The sequence below is a fragment of the Macadamia integrifolia genome, chromosome 2 (assembly GCF_013358625.1).
Source record: "Macadamia integrifolia cultivar HAES 741 chromosome 2, SCU_Mint_v3, whole genome shotgun sequence".
NCBI classification, from domain to species: Eukaryota; Viridiplantae; Streptophyta; class Magnoliopsida; order Proteales; family Proteaceae; genus Macadamia; species Macadamia integrifolia.
In genome coordinates, this window is record NC_056558.1 from 21,514,294 (window position 1) to 21,537,018 (window position 22,725).

Here is a 22,725-nt window from a genome sequence, read left to right on the forward strand (position 1 = left end):
AGCCCTAAAATAGTGGCTAAATTTCGTGGACGGGCTAGCCTCAATAGGGCTACGTCTATGTGAACCGACATCCCAGATCAGCTCTGAAATACAGATCCCCTCTTGGATCAGCTATACTCGGATTTAGAAATCTCTGTGATGCCGGATCCGAAGAGAAGTTCTACCCTCCTAACCGAGAAGCTGTGTATCACAATATAGACTAGAACAGCCTGAATAGAATAATTTCAGAATACTTACACTAGTAGTACTGTGACATTTTTTCTTCCTTTTATACTTCTATCTGGTAAAACATTTAAAACTTCTACCTGCATTAATAAGGTGGGAACAGTTGCAGCTTGATTTCGTCGAGTCTGTTCCAGCAAGCCTAGAACCATGCACCAAAGGTAAAGAATGTGACACTGAAAGGCTTTTCTCATTACTGTCTCCGAAGAACCCAAGGCAACATCGCCCAAGACCAGCAGGAATGATCATATCAACATCTATTTCTAGCTTAAAAGAAAGGATTGGGAAAGAAACTAAAATTTGGAAAACTGTCAAGGCATAGACGAAGACAAGTAAATAATATATCAGGACAGGCATACATCAACCTGTCAAGAAACTATATAGCCTCCAAAGATCGATACTCGATAGTTTTGACCTCGAAGAAATTGTGATATCTAGGATTCATATAATTTCGAGAGTTCTTCAGCAAATGCCTTCCTAATGACTTCTCTTTTGAGCTTGAGAGCAGCAGTGACTAGGCCAGATTCAGGAGTCCATGCATGAGGAAGCAATTTGATCCTGGCAGGGATCTCAAACTTCTCCAAGCGAGCAGTCTTTGCAGCCTGTAAAATAAAGGGGGGGGGGAATGAGAGAGAATCAGTCAACATTCTTTTCTAATTTTGTCTCTCTAGTACTCAGATTTCGATCAATATCAGAAGCATACCGTTTGCAAAAGGTGCACACATTAAGCATAACATTATCTACTAGGTTAAGTTACAGGAAAAAAAAAAAAGGTGGGCAGCTGATGTGCCTTTTTGTTTAATGCTGCAATTAGACAACTCCTACATCTTCACAAAAATAGAAACGAAAAAAAAGGAACAACTCCTACAGCTGTACAATTCGTTCTAAACACAATTTTCCCCAACAAATTATTATAAAAGGTCCAAATTAACCACCACCTTTTGGGTTTCACCAAAAAAGGAGAGGTAGCACTAAACGAACAATGAGTTGCAAGCAACTGAGTATACAAGAACGCTGCAGGGGCAGTAGATTATTTTGTAAGCAAATGACCCATACAATTTAGGAAAGCAACAGCCAACAATGTAATCATAGAACACCCAATGTTTTTGAGAGTATATAATGCTTAGACTCATTAATTAATGGGAAGCTAGCATTCTTCTCCTTCAATGAGCACTTTTCTTTGCTCAGATGGGATCTCTGCTGGCACAAAAAGAGAAACATTTAAAAATGCTACCAGATTTTGATGCAATTGTCACATCAGAGTCCCAAATGTTTGCTCTAGGAAAACCATATTTCATCTTTTCAAATGGTTTCAGCATCCTACCCACTTCATACACATTAACAATCTGTAGTTTCAACAAATTTGCTTTAATCTCCAATTGATACAGTTCAGATTGTTCAATTGGACATGAGGAGACTTTATTTTGGCCCATGGATGGGTTCTATGGGCCTTGGGTTTTGCACCACCCCCAGGAGGCATTCGGGACCAAGGGAGTGGTCCATAGAGAGTCCTTACGAAGAAGAGATGTGAAGAGTAGAACCAAGAAACCCATACACTATTTTGTTTGGAGACTAGCCTCTAGATAAGCTGAAGAATGCCCGCACTGTTGACATCTTCGATCTTTCTCAACCCCAAGCCTCCTACTACCTTAGAGAGGCAAACAGACCAACGAATGGGGTCGAGGAATTTGGAGGAGTTGATCCCTTTCCAGAGAAAGGAGAAAAAGAGGGATTCGATGGTCTTGATGATAGATTTTGGAAGCTGGAAGACTCCCGACCAGTAAATGTAGGAGGATTAAAGGACCGATAGAATATCTAGACGATCAGTAAAGGAAAGGTTCCTTTCCAAAGCTGGAGCCTTTTGCGAATATGATCCAATATAGGGGCACAATAATTGGTTGTCAACCTAGAGGTGAAAAGAGGGAGACCTAGGTATTTGACTAGGAGAGATCAAGGGAGAATCCAGTGAGCTCAAGGAGACAAGATTTAGACTCCTCAAGAACTCCAGCTAGAAAGATGTGAGATTTGAGAAGATTAATGCGGAGGCAGGAAAGGGATTCAAAGTGATGGAGGGAGGACATGATTGATTCAATGAAGAGGGGGTCAGCCTTGGAGAAGATCATGAAGTCATCTACAAAAGCAAGATGGGTAAGTTTAAGGGACTTACATTTAGGAATGGGGAAGTTGAGGAGCTCATCGGTGAGGGATTGAATGGATTTGGAGAGGACTTCAAGGGGCAGAAGAGGAAAGGGAAGAGAGGGAAGCCTTGCTTGATGCCCACAGAGGAGGAAAAGTACTCAGCTAGGAAGCCATTCATAAGGACAAAGAATCTTGAAGAAGAAATGCAGGAGTGGATCCAATTAACAAATATCGGGGGAAGAGACATTACTAGCAAGACTTTGGAAATGAAATCCCATCAAATGGAGTTAAGGGCCTTATGGATGTCAAAATTTTGGGGAGGGCAGTAGGGGAACGGGTTTTTCTGTAACCCTCGCACAATCTCATAGCAAAGGATCATGTTATCCGCAATGCTCCGACCAACAATGAAGGCTTATTGGTTGGCATTGACAAGGGAGTCAATAACGAACTGAAGACAGTTGGCGAAAATCTTAGCTACGAATTTGTACAGAAGGTTACGGAGGGAAATGAGTTTGAAGTCAGATATGGAGGAAGCACCCTCTTTTTTAGGGATAAGACAAAGAAAGGTATGATTGACACCATGGATTTGGGAGGGGTAGAAGAAATAGCTCTTGATGGCTTTGGAGAGGTCAAACCCAATGATATCCTAGCAGGAAGAGAAGAAGCCTATGCTAAAACCATCAAGGCCCGAAGCTTTGTTGGATTTATGAGAGTGGATGGTAGCTAAGATTTCAGAATCAGTGGCAATCGATTGAAGGGAGGAGAGATGGCTGGGAATGAATTTACTAAAAAGAAGAGGGGGGAAATGATCTAGCGGGGAGGGAGGGGGAGGACAAAAAATGTCTAAGAAGCAAGGTTCGAAAAAACGTCGAACTCTCGGATATTTCAAAAATTTTTTTTCCAGAGAAGAAATGGGATACAAAATATAAAAGTACATAGTTTTGGTCATCTTGGTCACATTTCCGTCATTTCGTTTCCAAAATCGTTCATTTCGGCCAAAAAAATCCACTATTTCATCGAAATTTCAGCCATCTTGGTCATTTCGTTACGCTCATTTCAGCCACTTCAGCCATTAGCCCCCAAAATGGCAGCGAAAACACATGGGAAAAAGTACACCATTACGGAAAAATTTTGGTATTTCAAAACCACCAAAACAAAACGAGTTCTTGAACCTTGCCGAGAAGTAGGAGGCACCCTTGGCCTTGATGCCTTTAGGATTGAGGAGGGACCTATCTCTGACCGAGAGCAAGGGAATGGAATTGGAGTTAGTCCTGGCTTTCATGGATTTATGGAAATAAGCAGAGTTGGAGTCTCCACCCATTTGATGTGTGATTTTTGCTGCTTGAGGACGCTCGCTTTTTAAGCTAGGAGGAAGGAGAGTTCAAGAGAGAGATCCTTCTTATCATATGCTACGGAAGGGTTGAGGACATCAAATTGGATATGGGATTGATGATCTCCAGTTTGTCTCCACAAGCGGAGATGCGGGAAGAAATATTGCCAAAGGTGGAGTTCCAAGCTTTTAAGGCTCATTTAACATTTTTGTGCTTCCAGGTGAAGGCAATGAGAGGGGAGGAAAAGCAGTGGATAGGAATTTCCCAAGCTATCTTGATGACAGGGAAAAAACCATTGTGGAGGGCCCACATGTCGAAGAATTTAAAGGGCTTAGGGCCGAATGAAACAGAGGGCTAGACAAAAAGGGAGATGGCCCAGTGATCGGAGATGATCAGGAGGTCGAAAGTGGCATGGGATGAGGGAAAGCAAGAAATCCAAGCTTTATTGACCAAGACTCTATCAACTTTACAAGCAATACAGTTTTCATCAAATCTCTTGTTATGCCAAGTAAACTGGATGCCAGACAATCTGAGGTTGTTCAAGCTGGTGTCCTCCAAGCAGGAGTTGAAAGCGTCAACGAAGGTGGGATCAATAGAAGAACCATCATGCTTTTCATGGGCAAACCGAACCACATTGAAGTCTCCTCCCCAGCCCCAAGGGAGGGGAGCCAACCTAGGAGAGGTGATGTAGATCAAGCTTGCACAAGGAAGAGGCTGCTGGTCCAAGATTGGACGGCAACTTCTCAGCCAAGATTTAGGTAGTTATGTGGTTTCTTTGTCCTTCAGGCCAGTTCAGCAGCAGCCCATCTTCCCATCGACCAGCAGTGCTTTGGCCTCCAGTTTGTCTTCAAAACGATCTTCTAGAAGACCCATACAGCCGTCTCTTATTGCTGAAAAGCAGTCTCAAGGAAAGAGCTCCAGCAGCCATCGAATTGGCCAAGATAGCCTAGAATTTAGTTTCCGTTTTGATTGTCCAAGTTAGTTTCCTATTTTCTCAGTCAATTAGTTTCTAATTTGTAACTTACGCTAGTTTCCCTTTTTATGTTCAGTTGTTAGTTACTAATTTACTCCTACTTGGTTAGCAAGTTAGAGGATAAATTAGAAGGTTCTATTTACAGTTTCCTATTTCAGAAATCAGCTATGTAAGCCTATAAAGAGGCACCCATCGATTGTACTAAGAACAGAAGTTGATTAATGAATTGTTTGAGTGAAAACTCTTGGCTGAAAGGCTGCTATTGAGAGGTGAGATGCCTAATCCCTTGAGGGGTGTTACCCAAAACCTTAGGGGTGAGTGCCCATTCCCTGATTCTTCTCCACCCGTCTCAACCTCTCTATCAATTCCCCTTTTCTGTTTTCTTCCTTCATTCTTTTCTGTTATTCAGATACTTGTTTGTTGAGAGTTTGTTACAAAGATCACCATCCAATCATAAACGCTAACGTGGAAGACCAGAAGACACAACAGCCAATCGATTCTGTTCTGGTGGATTTACTGAACAGGAATCAAGCTAGCATATCTCCCCAACCCTTGACCAGATTAGCTCAAGCTTTCATGGGATTGATCGACACCCCAAAGGAGACACTGGACCAAGAGAGGAGCTCCCACAGAGGTTATCAGTGATTCTTCGAGCAGACTCAGAAGTTTCCTATTTTGATCCTTAAGCAAGAACCATCAGATATTCAGATCTCCATATTCAAACAGCCAATCAGGCTCATATTTGGAGGGATACCAAAGGGTATTAGGAGGAGTCTTCGACCAACAGCTTGCCCCTTTTCTTGGCCCGGATCTCTAATTCTTGGGAGGTCTACATAACTCAACTTTCCAACAATTTGGGTTGGGATTTCAGGGTTTGTTGGGGTCATTGTCATCTATATTTGACCACAGTTTCAGCCTCACTAGTAGTTCAGTTTTTAAGTTATTGGTTTCTCAAAGTTTGAGCTAAGGTCTCCAAGTTCAGGTATTGCTATTCTGTTCCTATTTTCAGAGCATTCTTTGGGGGTTAAATCTTGGTTATTAAAAGATTATTCTGGGTGTTATTTGAGTACTAGTTACCATCTGAATAGAGGTGTTTGTTTCTGGAATTTTATTCCCATTCAGCCCTAGCCGATTGGTCTATTTTGTGGGAGTCAGTTTCTGATTTTTTGGGGAGTCATTACAACAACAACAACAACAAAGCCTTATCCCAACAACTTATTGGGGAGTCATTGTTGTACAGAAATCAGACCTAGCTGATTAGGTGATTGATTTTGGGTTGGAATTATAAACAATTGGGGTTATTTGCCTTGGGTGAACCAACCTTACATCAAGAGATTCCTAATGTCATCCCAAAGAGCGTCCTATCAAGGGCTCGGTTAAGCCCATAAATAACAAACCCCCATTTGGATCAGAGATGGAGAGATGAATGAACTGAGAGGAGGAAGAGACTTCAGTGATCTGGACCTTTGAAGGGTCCACATAACCCAAACCATTGGTATTAGAAGAGTAGTTCGAGAGGAAAGATCATGATGGGGCTATTGAGAAAGCTATGTGAGTAGTTCAAATTGATCTTAATGTCCATGGAATCATAAACATTCCTTGAATTCAGAGTCACAACAAATGTAGTCTTCAGAAGTTTATTAAGGAATAGCCCTTCATACTGTAAGGCCATTTCTTTGAATCTTTCAGTGTTTCTGAACTTCATGACAGTTTGGAGGTGTCGAGCAGACTTTTTTTTTACGTGAATAAATAATTCATTGTCAAGAGAAGAAGAAAAATACAACCCCAATCAAAAAAGTGGGGGGGGGGGAGGAAAAGAGGAGACAGCTAAAAAATGAGGACCACTCCTGATGACAATTTCTAGGAGTGGGGGAACATGTGGTAGAGATCCGAGAGACTTTTGCCTTGACATCAAAGGAGATGGAGCCCCAAATCTTATCTAAAGAGTGAGAATTGGAGGTCAAGCAGACTTCATCATGTGCCATACTTAAAAAATTAAATAAATTTTAAAATAAACATACCAAGTAATGTAATATAATGGATAGGAATATGATCAATATATCAGGGACTCCCCTCTTAACATTTTTCCTCTTCCAAGGGTCAAAATCTCTTTCCCAGAATTTAAGAACTATTTTTTTCATGATAAGTGGAGTTTCCCAGGACCCTTCTCTATAATCTTCCCAGGAAAGACTGAAAAGCAAAACTTTCTTTATCACATAAATCAATTCCCTACGAAACCCTGGATAGGCTTAATCTAATTATAACATTAATGGTTAAATTCCCCAATAATCACATCTATACTAGAGGCACAGCCATCAAAACCATGGAAGTTGGAAGGCTGTTTCAGCTCTAATGAAATAAATTAAAATACGGTGATAGTCTTTTGGCATATGGAACATGTTTGAGAATACATGTGGTGGGGGTAAATTCAATTGGACAATTTTTTTTTTCTGGACAACAAATTCACGACAGTTGAAACTAAAAGTCCTCTGAATCATGATATTATCAATGAAGACTAGGAAATTTTATAAGTTGACATGCCAACCTTTACGAGGGACCCATGCACTTCCTTAATGGCTGCTTCTTCCTGGCATAAAACTGAAAAATCAGTAAAACTGATTTCTTTCCTAGTAGCCCAATCTTCTAATATGTTTTGAGAAACCACCACGAGAGCCACACAGTAACTATGAAATGGATCAGCATGCAACATAATATTGTCGACATAGGGGCTCACAATCAGAGCAGCCTCCACCTGCAAGGAGCAAAATAAGGGTAAAGTTCTGACATTATTACAAAAAGACACAATCTATACAACCCATACCTTCCCAAGAGAAACATATTCCCCATGTTGAAGTTTCACTATATCCTTCTTACGGTCAACTATTTCAAGGCAACCATCACCATGAAATTGCCCGATGTCACCAGTGTAAAACCACCTCATTCCTCTCTCGTCATCCTTTTAAAATTGGAATCAGCCCAAAGTTAGCACACCACATGAAATTTTCTTTTGGAGGGTTTCCCCAACTATGGACCCAAAAAAATCAAAAACTTTGACACTCTACCTTGTATACTTCTTTTGTTTTCTCCTCATTTTTGAAATAGCCTGGCGTAACATTTGGACCACCAATAACTATTTCTCCCCGAGGCATTGGTGAATCACTAGTTAAATATCCTCCCTCACGCCAATCGACCAACTGCAAAAAGTCATGATTAAGCCTTTAATCTTTATCAATTAGATTATTCAATATAGATTACGTATCAAACGAAATTTAGTTAATATCATCATAGTTGTCAAGGTTTCGCCTAGGCTCAGGTTCCTTGGTGCCTCTTGCTGGACGACTGCCATGGGTGCCAAGGAACCCCCTAGTCGCCTTGATGTCCAGGCCCCGTTGGGTTCTTTAGCTCCCTTGCTGGACAACCGCCTTGGGGCACTCTGTGGTTTCAGGCCTATAGAATGTACTTCACACTCTTTCTACCTACTAAATAAATTTTCATTGTTCATCCAAAAAATTAAATAAGATTCTCGTCTGCTAATAAAATTGATGAATAAAAAAGAGGACCAGAGGAAACTCGTTTTGCATATTCCATCCATGGGCACAAATTGTCCCAGCCCCTACCCAGAAACTCATTACAACCATCATGTAGAGTTGTATAACTTGTTCTCAACCTATCCTATTATCAGGGTATGGAATCCTGTTCCAGAGGCTTCATTTGTTAGACAGGAAACACTTGACAACAAATGTCTTAAAAGCAAAGGGAAAATGCATATGGATGTTCCACAAATTATTTTACTAGACTTCAATATGGAAAAAAACTACACAGTTAATTTGCTAGATGTTACTTCCAGCCCCCCCTCCAAAAAGAACATGGTATTATCTTCGTCAATCATATGATTGCCACCCACGGTTGGATTCTTTTCCATAATCAATCGACCTAAATATGCTTCTATGTAATGTACAATCTGGAAGGAAAAGAAGAAGAAGAGATGATCAAAAGATACAAAAAAGAATGTAACTACAAATTAATCTTCCAAGACAAGACTCCCATTTTATTTTAATTGAAAATATTTTGCACAAATTTTCGAAAACAACTCTTGATTTGATTATTTGGATGCTACCCACAACCCCCACCAAAAGAAATTTAAAAGAAAGGTGATAGTATCTTGGTTAATGATACAAATGTGATAGTATCTTGGTTAATGATACAAATTGCCACCAAGGACACAAACTCCATCATATGGCTGGATTCTTTTCCTCAATTAGTCAACGAAAAAACAGTTGACATAGAAATAGAAAATAAGTTTTTACAATGAGAATTTGATTTTGCAGAAAACATTTTTCCAAACAAATCTATATATCCTAATGAAGAGTCACAAAAATTTAAGGCACCACTTCGTTCTCAGGAAACTGTGATATCAAATGAATGTTATTACCAAAGAAATAAAAATGCCAAATTTGTGAGTAAGGTGAGAAGAAAGAGCAAAGGCAAAAGGGATAGCAAATATATTATGCAGGCCTACTGAAAATGTTCTTTTGAAGAATAATGTGAGGACAGATTATTGACATCTAAGTGTTAAAGATTAGCTGATTCAATACAAAGAATAGATCTTATTTCAGTATAAAGAATAGATAAATTACTCTTAGATAATGATTAATGAGCTTATACATATTAGGTTCACTAAGTTCTCAGTGATTTTCAGAAGTGTTTATATTTTTTCCAAACCAAAAGTGGAACCCCCCTGAAGATAAAAAGAGTGACTGTGTTACTGAATATGCCAACCAGACTGGAAAAGGGATATTCCCATTCCTTACCTTGATAAATGAGCAAGGAAGTGGAGCACCAACACGACCTACAGATGGATCATCAACTTCAGAAAAGGTACCACCCGCACAAGTCTCAGTGAGACCATATCCTTGCCCAATTGGAGCTCTGAAAAGAAAACGTAAACTCTATACTGGTCATACTGCAGTAAAGGATCATAAACAGACAGATAATGTATTAATGGAAGGAGTTACACTCCCTCCCACTTCTATAAGCAATTATGGTTTCACTATTTGGTCCCACAATTAAGTTATCTGCTTGACCTAATTGTTTGAAACATTTTGTTGTGTCACATAACCGCCTGGCCATGCCTACAAGCCACCAAGCAGCCCCTTTCTGCCAGGTACTTGCCAGGGACATGATGTAGGCAGCTAATGACCCATCACAGCATCCATGCATGACTGCAATAAGTACAAGTATAAACCAAAGATAAGAATTATGGTCAATGAAAATCCACTTAGGCCATACTAACCCAAGGCATATGTTGATGAATCTCTGTGTATCAGCAGAAAGAGGAGCTCCACCAGAAAGCACAAAACGGATGCGGCCACCCAGAATTGCTCTAACCTTTCTAAACACAAGCAAATTCCATAAAATGTTTTCCAAGCCCCATGCACCAAACCAACTACCATTTATTGCAGACAATCTACGCCCATATGCAACATCAAAGAGTTTCTTTGATAGTCCCCCTTTCAAGTCTACCTGAAACATTAGAAAAAGACCTTATGAAACATTAGAAAAAGACCTTACTTTCAGAAATCAACCAAATTTATCAAAAAGAGGGTTTTAGATATGCATTCGTGCATGATGGCAAACCTGCTTCCGCACACCATCTCGAACACGATCAAGAATGGCAGGCACCGAAGCCATTATTGTTGGTCCCAATGTAGAAGCATCCCCTTTTGTACCCTTCTTAATCTTGTTTGATGTATCAGTAAGAGTTAAAGGTGACCCATATCCAATGGAAGCTCCAGCAGCAACTACTACAGTCTAAAATACAAACAGCAAAATTGGTAACCCACATTCTCAGAAAGCTAAGTGATTTGGCTCAAAATGCCAACTGAAGTACTCAAACTGCAGAATCCAATCAATTCAGGAAATGTTTCATACCTCAGCTGCTATTTCGAGAACATGAGCTAAAGGTAGATAGGCCATATAAACATCTTTGGTCCCCAGGCCAGGAACAATTGTCATTACAGCACAAGCCGTTGCTAGAACATTTCTATGTGTCATCATCACTCCCTACAGGATATGGATTTTAAAATCATATGAGAGACTTCGATTCAGCATTAAAAATTCAAGTTATTTTCTTTGGATGAATAAATAAATTCATTACCAAGCAATAGAAGAATATACAAGGGAGAAAAAAGGAGGGGGTGATAACAGCCCAAAGGAACAAGCCCAGCAAGGAGAGGAAAAACATCAACAAACAGAAGAGAATAGCCAAACAAAAAAGAATGGGGGGGGGGGGGGAATAATGGAGAGGGGCAACCTCAGGATTTTGAGTGGTTTAGATATGTCTGAAACCAAAAACATGATAACCGAAAAGATATATCAATCCTTTCTTTTTCTTTTTGGGTTGATTGATGAACGTAATAGCATTTTGACACAAGCAAACCCCCCTTACCAACATGCAAAAACTAAGTACATATATCATATTCATCCGGCTCCAACACTATAAAACCAAAACATAGAGCATGATTATCACTTATATCCAAATGACGATGAGATACACATGACACCCAAGTGGCGAAGTTTAAGTTTCAATGGTCTGAAGAACAGAAGGCATAAACTACCATTCTGTAGGCAGTTTACTGGCTTAATACCAAAAAAAGGAAAAAAGAAAGAGAAAGAAAAAAGCAGATTTTTCTACCACCTTGGGCAATCCAGTACTCCCACTTGTGTACATTATAACTGCAATATCCGCTGAAACAGGAAACTCTGCATTGACAGGACTTTCTCTACCAATTTTTTCCACCTCCCAGAATGAAGTGAGTGACCAACTACTGTTCCTCTCGATGACAGAAACGTCGGGTGGCATTCCATAATCATCCATATATATTACACGTTTCACTGTGTCAAGTTGTCCACTAATGTTTAAGAGCTTCGTCAGTTCCTTACTTCCACAAATTAGAGTTGAAACTTCTGTCTGGAGGACCAAAATAAAGCATAAAGTTAAACAGTGTCCAAGTATAATTAGCAATTTACCATGAGCAGAATAAGTGAAGATCAACAAACAACCGTACAGATTGATAAAATTGCAAAATAGGAAGGAACAATTACCAGATTTATATTAGCACAGATACTATAATAACTTCATTACTACAAAAAATAAGGAAATTCTAACATGCAGACCAATAAGAGTGACATTAATAAAACTAAAATTTTCCTCACTGAACAGGTGGAATATACATGTGGAAAATATTCCAAAGATCCATGGCATTATTCGCATACCAGCAGATCTATTCACTTCCGGTAGGTTGTTCTCTTCAATGGTCCCCAAAGGAAGGACCGAAGGAGTGCAAATCAGATAGCAGATAAGTTGGAGATTTTTTTTTTTTTTTTTCATTGAGAAGAGCAGGTTTCTATCTTGGGGGCATGTACATTATGTAGTACTAACTTCCTACTACATGATATTATTATGATGTAGGCTGCTCCCCAAGTGGCTGATCCCTTGGTGGACTGTTCTATGAAAGTATTTCCCTTTCTCTTTCAATAAAATTGCTCCTCACAAAAGGATAATTGATTGTTAGTATCTATATTTCATTAAGTCATGAACGGAAAAACACAGATGAGTAGGGATGCAACTTGGGCGGGCCCATGATAAGTTCAGGCTCAAATTTGAACTTCATGGCGCTGGGGCAGGCTCAGCCCTACTCAAATTCATCAATCACCCAACCAAGCCTGTGGCAAGCCACAACGCTTACCACCCATTTTTGTACTGAAATATATTATAACTTCAACTGTAGTCTTCATGAAAACATGAAACTATTAACATAGTTTTCAGATATTATAGGTTTGGATCTAATTCTTGTAATGCCAAAGTAAAACAGCATAAGTAGGCATCTAGATTAACAGTACATGTCATACAGAAAGAGTTTAATGAATTCACACCAATTAAGATTTAACTCTTCTGTAGACCAATTGACATCCATAAGAAAGAACTGTGTCTTCAAGATAGTAAACTGATACTACAGAGTAATTTTCCTAATTCCTCGGGGTTGTTTCCTTCTAGGCTTCTCTCCCCCCCCCCTCCCTCCTCCCTTGTATATTCTTCTCCTCTTGGTAATGAATTTATTTATTCATCCCAAAAAAAAAAATACCCATGGAATGTTGTGCTACACATTAGTAAAGTAACATTGGAAGTGAAAAAGATGAAGTATATAATTACCAACCATATAGCTCCATGCAGTTTATTCAATATCTTTCCACAAGGATGGTGATGAAACCGCTGAATTAAACAAACCAAAAGCTTAAGTTGTTACAAGGAGAGGCCCAAAATGGAAGATGAAGTTATCCAAGGTCCCAGAGTTAGTGATGTGAGATTATTCCCAACAGAAACTGAAGGAAAATAAAAAACTAATGGATACGCTAGCCAACAAGAAAAGAAGATTTAACAGATGGTTTAATAACTTTCATCAAAGACCAGGGACTGCAATATTTGCAAAGAGTGAGTTAATGCAGGCTCAAGGTTGTACATAGTCAACTGAAACAGATAATGGCTGAACAAAGAAAAATGAATGAATTTGTGGTTGATAAAGAAGTGTATAAATCAAGATCTAAAATTTCTCCAAAATTACCAAAAAAATTTGGTTTCACAAAAAAAAAAAAAGAGGAATTGGTCTCTGTCTAGGAGTGTGGCTTCTATGCCTGCACGAGACCCAATCAACAGGTCATATTACAGAGAGGAGAGAGATAGACAAAAGAGTGCAAGCACGGGAGCCACGTTCCTGGACAGGAAATTTTCTTCCCAAAAATTGTATGCAAAATTTACCAAGATTTTGGAAATTTCACAGAAAATTTTGGTAGTTTCAGCAGAGAGCAAATTCTGAAAGTTCTGAACCTAGCATAAAGATGGAATATGATTGATGTAACTGGACCGAAAAAGAAAGATAAGATTCCTATAATGGGAGGATTAGCGAGAGGTTTTACTCAACCAGAACAATTAGGTCCAGGGTTCAAAGCTTCATATCCTAGATCAGTTGGGTGCATTGGGTCTGGCAGTGTTGAGTGGGTTCAGGATGACAGCTACCAGTTAGATCAGGGAAATGACAGCATGAGATTATGGTCTTGTAGTGAGGTTAGTTAAAGAACTGCCCACTCTCCAGCTCAATAATATCATGTTCCTCCAAGACATGGAAAAATAAGCTACAGACAGGCTTAGATCTTATCTAACAGACAAATTTAGTTAACAGAATGGAAACCATCCATCGTTGATTAGATGAAATGGTGTTGGACGATAGCAGAAATACCAACAGCTGAGCAGCACTGCAGCAGCACATAAATGGTAAGCAACTGTCAAACAATCAAGTGAAATCTGAACGAGCAGAAACTTTTGGGATGAGGGGAATAAGGTATACTAGTTTTCAATTTGGACAAAATATACCCTGCACAAATTTGGTAAAGAATAAAAGCCTATCTTGGCTCAGTAATAACCCTATGTACATCCATGCATTCCAAAAAATCGAAATCAACAATGCAAGAAAGCATCTCAAACAAGATCCAATGGAAATTGGATCTACAAGGCATTACTGGAAGATTCAAACCCTAAAATTCCATAAGATTTGAACAAGTAAGGAAAATGTTTCCAACACATGTGGTGTTGCTGCCTTCCAGCACTGACATTCATGAAATAACTAACTCGCAGGTTAATTCAAATCCTCCCTCCAAATTGACTGAATAAAATATTTCCAGGTCTAAAAATTGACATTCTTTGCTATAATTCATCAAGAAAAAATCCAATTTCATCAAACAACAACAAAAACTAAAAAATAATTGAACTAACATGGGAAGGCCAACAAGTCTTCAAACATTGAGTAGCAGCAGCCAATAACCAACGCTAGAAAGCAAGAGCAGCAATATCTAGGTAATATAGAATCAAAAGAAGAGACAATGAATACAGAGGAGAGAAAGAAATCAAACCTCATTCAATGCGTGGCAAAGAGCCTCCTCCCCAAGAGATGAATAGATGGTGACAACTGTTACATTGCATCTGAAGCAACCCTACTCAAAGGAACAAAAAAAAGAAACACTCAACATGTTAACATGAAAATGAGCAATCACAGAGTTGGTCTATTGACCAAGTCTCATGAAAATAAATAACCACAAAGCCCGAGATGCAATTGAAAGAAATTATACTCGAAAGACATTTCTGTAAAATTTAAGCTAATCGTACGACACAAACAAAAGCATTAATCACTTTAAGCAAAGGAAATTTTAACGACAATGCAATAACAACACGTGACAAGCACCTGCAACGCAATAAACCACTCTGCCCGTGTATCAGCAAATATTGCAACACGCTCACCCTTTCCATGCCCTAACTGCACCAAACCGGAAGCAAAGCTGCACGCAGCTTCAAAAGCTTCACGATAACACAGCCACTCATAACTTCCCAAATGAAGCTTTTCAAATGATCTTCCATCTGCACTCACGTCTTGTTCCCTTGAAATCAACTTCCGAGTTCCAAGGAGGGGCTTATGATCATACTGTTTGGATGACTGCTCAAACAATTCCGCTAGTGTTGAAATATCTTCCCAAGCTGTTTCAACAGGGGCAGTAAAACGATAGTTTCGGATTGCATATCCAGGTTCCCCACCAACATCAACAGGAAGTCCCCTTTTTTTTACACTCTTTTTATTGCGAAAGATAACTGAAAATACAAGAGGAACAAGAACTCCAACAATATAGGGATTCATCATTCAAGAGATGGGAGCAAATCTCTACAGATATCGCAGGATCTACCAACTCTTTATGATGCAATGACACAGTCACTTACATGCAAGCCTCCAAATGACATCTGCAAAGGAAGCCGGTTTGTAGACAAAGAACAAGGTTTAGCACCAAGAATCAGAAAAACAAGGAAATTAAATCAGCTGAAATAGAAAGTAATCCAAGGATAACATCTTCCTTTTTATTGTTTAATCAGCAATAACAAGGTATTCATTTCATTGTGCAAAAAGCTTGATACTAACAAATGTTCATGTATCCAAAAAGCTCCACCCACAAACTGTATGACCTAAACATGAAAAATAGAACTATCAACAGAAATTATACCACTCCAATAATGTCATTCATACAGCATAGAGTACCAGCTGGAAGTAAACTAACCACCCACCCCAACAGATTCCACGCAAGCATATGCCTACTTGGTTAAATACTTGGCAAAGTCAGCAGAATTCTTGGGAAAACTCTAGGATTGTCTTCAAAATTCCTTCTGCTTCTCTCTAACTTAACCTTCTCTTCTCCTACTCCTCCTCATCAAATTCTTAGGAAATGGTAATAAAATTCCAATGTAAAGCATCATCCAGGACCACCCCTCAAATTTTCATGTCATCTTCACCAAACTCAATACCATTGCTATATAAAATAGACAGAAAATTAGAACTTCCTCCAACTCCTTATCCATCAAAAAAATTCTTCTAAAGTAAGGCATCCAATCTATTTTCCCATCTCTGACTTCAAAACAATCTCCACCATGCAATGTTTATCTGTGCCACTCCATATAATCTTTGTCACCATACAATGTTTATCTTTCCCATCTGTGCCTTCAATAATTTTCACCTTATCACTTTCCGACCCATAAAGATATCTTTCCTAGATATTATTCATATTGAGTTCATTGTATTGTTCTACACACTACATCCATAAGACACTCTAGGTTTCCAAGAATCCAAACCCTAAAAAGGAGACACCACATTTTTCTGCCACTACCTCCCTCACGGGGATGAGGATTCCAGCATAAGCTCCAGTCACTCCCCTAGCAGCACTGAATTCATTTTGGGCCATCGATCTGAGATCTAAGCTTCTTTTAGACCTGTAACACCATTTTCTCCTCGTTAAAAGGTGTTTTCTTCTTCTCTTGCATTCATCCAAATAAAAATCCTATATCAACTTCTACATTTTATCTGTTCGTAGTTGTCACGGCATCTAGGTCTCCCTAGGCAGCACCCTTTGGGGGGTGGTTTCTCGATCTGATCTCTCACTTGAAGAAAGATAGCCACTGTGATTAGTATGAAATACGAGATTATGAGAGACTTCTTTTTTCAGTAAACTGAATGACTTCCTTGGAGGGGGTGTAGACACTAGGCGACACCAACATGGCGCCAGCTTAGACAACCAAAGAGTCCAAGGTGACCAAGGTGCCTAGACGCCTAGGCGACGCCTTGAAAACTATGTATTTGCTACAGACATATGAGCCAGCAACAAAGAGATCATAGATACTAGTACAAATGCAAAAGTAATTTGTATAATTGTAACCCTGCATCTAATTGATACAAATCTAATGTTCCAGCCTACAACTCTTTTCTCCATGCTTTCCAAGTTGGGTCCAAAACCACAGAAAATCAAGGGTAAGCCCTGATTTGAATTCCCACGTAATCAAAGGCATTTTCCCAAAAATACAGCATAATTTATGGGCTCATCAATCACAAGCTCCGCTTTCATATTCTTGACTTCAACAAAAATATTTTAGTCAGTGTTTACTCAATCCTGCCATAGCTTCAAAATATCTCAGCATTGCCCCAGAATTTTCTACTTGTCCCACTTCTGGACCCATGAAACTCTTGGGACATAGGAGAACGATATCATCAAATTGATAACAAAAAACCTTGAGCATTTCTTGACATGGAGTCAATTTCTCGTTTCTTGTTTCCAGTTTCCAGTTTCCAGTTTCCATTAGTCCGACTTATGACTAGCTTGGAACCTCCCCACACATCGAGGCGCTTCACTTTACGGACATGTCAATAGCAAGCTTGAACCCAGCTATACACGCATCTTACTCTGGTTCAAGGGTGGCTGCATCTAGCAAACCTCCTGGCTGTTTCTTATTGTATCATCAGAACACTGTATAGTGAAACTTGATCAGGCTCAAGTACTCAACCCAAAACCAAGTTGACCTAACCAAGTAGGTTTTCCCAATAACTAAGATTAACATCAGAGTACTTTAGAACTTAATGGTCAAAGGGACCCAAAACTAAAAATCTATGTAAATAAATGTAAGGAAGTCCAGGAATTTTATCATAAATAATAATCAACATCTTAGGCATTCATATTATATTTTTCTAGGTGCTTTGATAAATGTTCCAACATAATCTCAGCAGTCTATTTAAATCTTGTATATATTGTCAATAGTAAACCTTGCTTGGATCTGAAATATGGGTATCTGGTTGGCAGACTAGTAAATGTAAACCAGAATCTTTGAGTTCATGTTTTGTGGGTTTTACATTGGAGGTCCTTTTTTTTCCTTTCCCTTATTCTTTACTTTTTCTTTTGTAGATCGGAAATAAAACAAAATATCTTAAAAAATTGAATGAAAGGTTTACAAGCATAAACATAAACTTGCGAGCGAAGAGTGCATAGAAATGAAAAATAAGCAACAGAGACATAAAAAAAGACTGCGATTCCGAGATCATCTCTGTCCAATTCGCAGAAAAAATAGGTCTTGATATACATACCCCTTTATTGCAGACTAATAAGCAACCTTCATTTTTCTAGTCAATGCAATCCAAGTTGCTTTCAATAAATTCCCTTTGTTTGCAGTGTCTATAACCCATCACCAAAAAAAAAAAAAAATTTTTTTCTAGGACCTGACCATAAACTACCTTTGGCTAGTGTTGCTCCACATGCTAACTAGAGGAATAACAAACTATATGGTCACCAGTTTAGATTGCTAATTTCAGACAGTTCTGAACATAGCACAGCTTGAAAATTGAGCCACCAAGGCATAATTCGAAACATCTGACAAATTGATTCAAATTTACCTCAAAAGTAATGACAGATTCCATGCATTAGGCTTTCTGGACATTGATCAGCACATTCAAATGTTAGACCACTATAGCATGATTAGTCAAAGTAGAGAATTTGGTCTCACGAGGATGGTCCAAAGTATTCAAACAATAAATCTTTGTTACGAGAATTATTCATTGTCTAAGGAAATAGAGGTTACTTAACATGTCTAGTAAAAATGTAAAACTATATTTTGGAAAATTAATAAACCAGATTTTATCACCTGGCAAGTTCAACAAAGGCTTCTGTCTTCTAAGGTGCAATCTGTTTGGATTCCCAATACAACATTTCAAGAAACTGAAAGAATCATCATCGCAACAAATAACTATAGAAACCAAAGCTACAAATTCTAGTAACATGAACTTTACATAAGAATCATTTCGTGTTGCTAAAATGACACAGAATCTGGTCAAGGTACAACCTAAAGCTCCAAACCAGACAATGGCATCAAATAGCAGAAACAGTGGCAACCATTAACTCCATCTACAGTAGTAAAAATTCATCAACCAATAAAATATCAATAGTGCAGAAAATGAACCCACCATCACCTCAATTCATTTCATAGTAAGCAAATGAGTAAACCATAAACTTAATTCTGCAGTACTCCGATGAATATAGTTCATCAACAGCAGAAAAGAAACACTTGCGGAGCATGCAAGTAAACAAGAACCAGAAAAACAAAGGCAAATACAAGCATGAATTTCACAGAAAATACATCAAAACCAATAAAGATTGAATGCGAAACAATAAGAAAGGAAAGAAACAAAGACATCGTATCATTCATCAACCTCTGAGTTTTCAGCTAAAAATGCCGAAGTCGAGTGATCTGAACAGTGAAAGAGAAAGATTTGAATGATTATAAGAACTTATTTTTGGCTTAGTGTGAAACTGAGGAAGCAAGGTTGATGGGAGCCCTAACAAAGAAATGCCATACCAGAGAGAGAGAGAGAGAGAGAGAAAGAGAGAGAGACGGATATAACGAGATGGAGCGTGGAAGGAGTGAGAGACCGAAAGAGCCTGAGTTTCAGAACTAACCCAACAGTTGTTGGTGTGTGCGTGCAGGTGAACGTCCGTGCAGAGATCACAATTCGTTGTCCAGGAATACAGATGGTATTTATTTTTGGTTGTTATTCTTAGGTGAGCTAGGATGACCGGTGAAAGAATGAAAACTCGTTCTTTCAGTGATGGACGAACACATAATCAACATGTTGGTTGTGCAATGCCCTTTCATATTCTCTCTCCTCTTGATAGACTATCTTTCGATACTTTAATTATTACTAATTGTGTCATTTACCTCTCTCGCATTCCCATTGGTTGGTTTTCCATTGTAATCATCGCTTCACTACGAACGTTAGATTAGCCTAGTGATAGCAACTTCAGCTTCAAGAGTTGATGCCCAGGAGGGTAGGTTGTGAGATCAAACCTTATTTTATATTTTGTGCGAATGGATGATTGTGTACATAAGTAGTAGGTGACTGCTGACCCTACTAACGCCCAATAGGTTGGTTATTGGCCAACCATTTAATAAGATAATAGATCTAAAAATAATAATAATTATCATCGCTTCTTCGAAAGAATTATAAAATTTTCATCACCCCATTGGTCAGTATGTATATGGGGTCCAGATTCCTCTCACTTCTTATCCACTATACAATTTGAAATTTGATTTGTTTAGACTTTAAATGCATTATGTGATATTTGATTTGTTTAGACTTTGAAAATAAACCAATGATTGAAAATGTTCCATTGTGGTTGGAGTATATTTGTATTCAAATCAAAATAAAGTAAAGACCAAGTCTCTTTTTTTCCTTCTCATTTTATCCTTTTGACAAAATGTTGCATGAACTGTTCCATTCATAAAGTATCCATAGGTGACCTATCTAGTTGCGTCAAGTGGATTAGTTATGTGGCAACATTGATTATTATAAAATATCTAAAAATGGTTTGGACTGACCATTTATTAAATTTCATACTTAATTCATATACCTTAGTATATTTGTATTCAAATCAAAATAAAATAAGGATCAAGTCTCTTTTTTTCCTTCTCATTTTATCATTTTGACAAAAAATTGTATGAACTGTTCCATTCATAAAGTATCTATGGGCGGCCTATCTAGTTGCGTCAAGTGGATTAGTTATGTGGCAACCTTGATTATTATAAAATATCTAAAAATGGTTTGGATTGACCATTTATTAAATTTCATACTTAATTCAATCATATACCGTAGTATATTTGTATTCAAATCAAAATAAAGTAAGGACCAAGTCTCTTGGTTTCCTTCTCATTCTATCCTTTTGACAAAAAGTTGTTTGAACTGTTCCATTCATAAAGTATCCATGGTGACCTATCTAGTTGCGTCAAGTGGATTAATTATGTGGCAACCTTGATTATTATTATAAAATATCTAAAAATGGCTTGGATTGACCATTTATTAAATTTCATACTTAATTCAATCATATACCTTAGTATATTTGTATTCCAAACACCTAATTGTGGGTAACTCAATGCTCACCATGATATAGGTTGAGCACATAGATTAATAGATCTACGAACATGAATGAAAAAACACATGACTTAAATCTTAGTTGTCTGAGCCTGATTTCAATAACTATGGATAAGATATTAGATAGAGGCCGAGGATCATTGTCTGCAAGGTAGGCAACGCACAAGAACTTGGTTAATTATCAGAAAGGATAGCAATTTGCCTCAATAAAGATCATAATTACCATTTCAATTAAACTGAAACTTAACATGTTAATAGGTATAACCTTTGAGTTCATTGTCCATTTTTTTATATGCTATGAACAAACCCTTTCATATATCCTACTCTCATGCGTTCATTCTTGCTAATAAGTATACATTTTAGCAGATGGTGACTTTGAAAAAATAAAAATAGAATTCTCCCGCATGCAGTATGAACGGTTGGAATAGATTATGAAACTCAAACCACAAAGAAATATATAGATTATGTACATCTTTGGAATGCATGCCTCTGTAGAGATGGCCACTTCTCCTATCTTTCTTTTTCTTTCCTTAATTACATCTTCCAATTAAGTTAAGCTTAATTTTTTCAACCATCCTTAACTAATATGTTTCTTTCCTAACCTCTTTCAATTAAGAAAGCCATAAGATGAAATGCATTTGGAATCGACGGAAAGTATAATGAGCAACAAAATTTGGTAATGGTAACCTTTTTGAATACTAGTGACACCTATATTTTTTTGCCTTGATGTTAGTTGGGTGGGCCACCCACCCATCTTGGCTTCATGGATCACCTAATTGTGCAATGTGGACGTGCCATATTGAGCCCATTGGATTTGTACATAAATAGTATTTTAGTTGGTTTCTAATTTCATAGATTATATCTTTTACATTTGGATCTAATTGGAAAGGGACCTTCGCCTCAGAAAATGTGTGATTCTGAATTTGACTCCTCTTATTTCCTTGGAATCACTCACACGAGGATGGAAGGTGTTTAGTGCTCTTCACTCGAAGGCCTGGATATCCATCATTAGTTAAAATAATAATAATAATAACATTAACATTAACATTAAAAGGACAACTATGGATGAACAATCTTCCAACAACAATTCCAAAGATTAGGTCATAACTTTTTAGACTACTCAAAAGGTTTTTAACCGATGGAATCCTTGAGATTTTGTACTTGTGGGAATTGCATTAAGGAAAGGTATAAGAACAAGACCAATAAGGATGCCTGATATTAATTCGTGATCATACTTATGTGCATATGTGGATCATTTCCATACTCGTTCTGAAGAGTTAAAAAGATATTTCATCCCATTCGTTGTTGTTGATGATGATGATGATGATGATATATATATATATATATATATATTTATACCTTCTAGTCCATAAGGATGAAACTACTAATGTCTCCAAGAATTATAAAGCAGAACGGAGAAACAAATTGGTAAGATTATTAAAATATTAAGATTAAATATAAGTGGTCAATGACTCAATATTATGAAAGGTATATTGAATATGGACAAAGATCATGTCTCGTTTTTTTCATTCTCATTTTATTATTTTGACAAAAAGTTGTATGAACCGTTCCATTCATAAAGTATCCATGGGTGACCTATCTATTTGCGTCAAGTGGATTAATTAAGTGGCAACCTGATTATTATAAAATATCTAAAAATGGTTTGGATTGACCATTTGTTGAATTTCATATTTAATTCAATCATATACCTTCTCATTTTTGTCATGCA

The 22,725-nt window shown here is 38.0% G+C and overlaps 1 protein-coding gene across 1 annotated transcript; it reads right to left on the bottom strand.

Moving 5' to 3' along the window:
- Positions 1-393: 393 nt before the first annotated feature.
- LOC122068712 (long chain acyl-CoA synthetase 9, chloroplastic) lies at positions 394-19,498 on the bottom strand. Its single transcript, XM_042632595.1, has 12 exons — positions 19,281-19,498; positions 14,958-15,505; positions 14,629-14,709; positions 11,363-11,635; positions 10,597-10,728; positions 10,303-10,476; positions 9,959-10,188; positions 9,477-9,594; positions 7,728-7,859; positions 7,487-7,621; positions 7,211-7,417; positions 394-824 (listed from the first exon to the last, which is right to left on the bottom strand). The coding sequence occupies exons 2-12, from the start codon at positions 15,405-15,407 to the stop codon at positions 657-659; spliced, it is 2,100 nt and encodes a 699-aa protein (XP_042488529.1). The 5' UTR covers positions 15,408-15,505; positions 19,281-19,498; the 3' UTR covers positions 394-656.
- Positions 19,499-22,725: the final 3,227 nt, after the last annotated feature.

What these genes read in the sequence shown, in the direction of transcription:
- LOC122068712 (XM_042632595.1), bottom strand. Translation starts at nt 15,407, where the DNA reads ATGATGAATCCCTATATTGTTGGAGTTCTTGTTCCTCTTGTATTTTCA. An exon ending in TTCTCGAAATAGCAGCTGAG is followed by an intron (nt 10,477 to 10,596) that starts GTATGAAACATT and finishes TTTGTATTTTAG; the next exon opens with ACTGTAGTAGTTGCTGCTGG. An exon ending in AAACAAAAGAAGTATACAAG is followed by an intron (nt 7,622 to 7,727) that starts GTAGAGTGTCAA and finishes CAATTTTAAAAG; the next exon opens with GATGACGAGAGAGGAATGAG.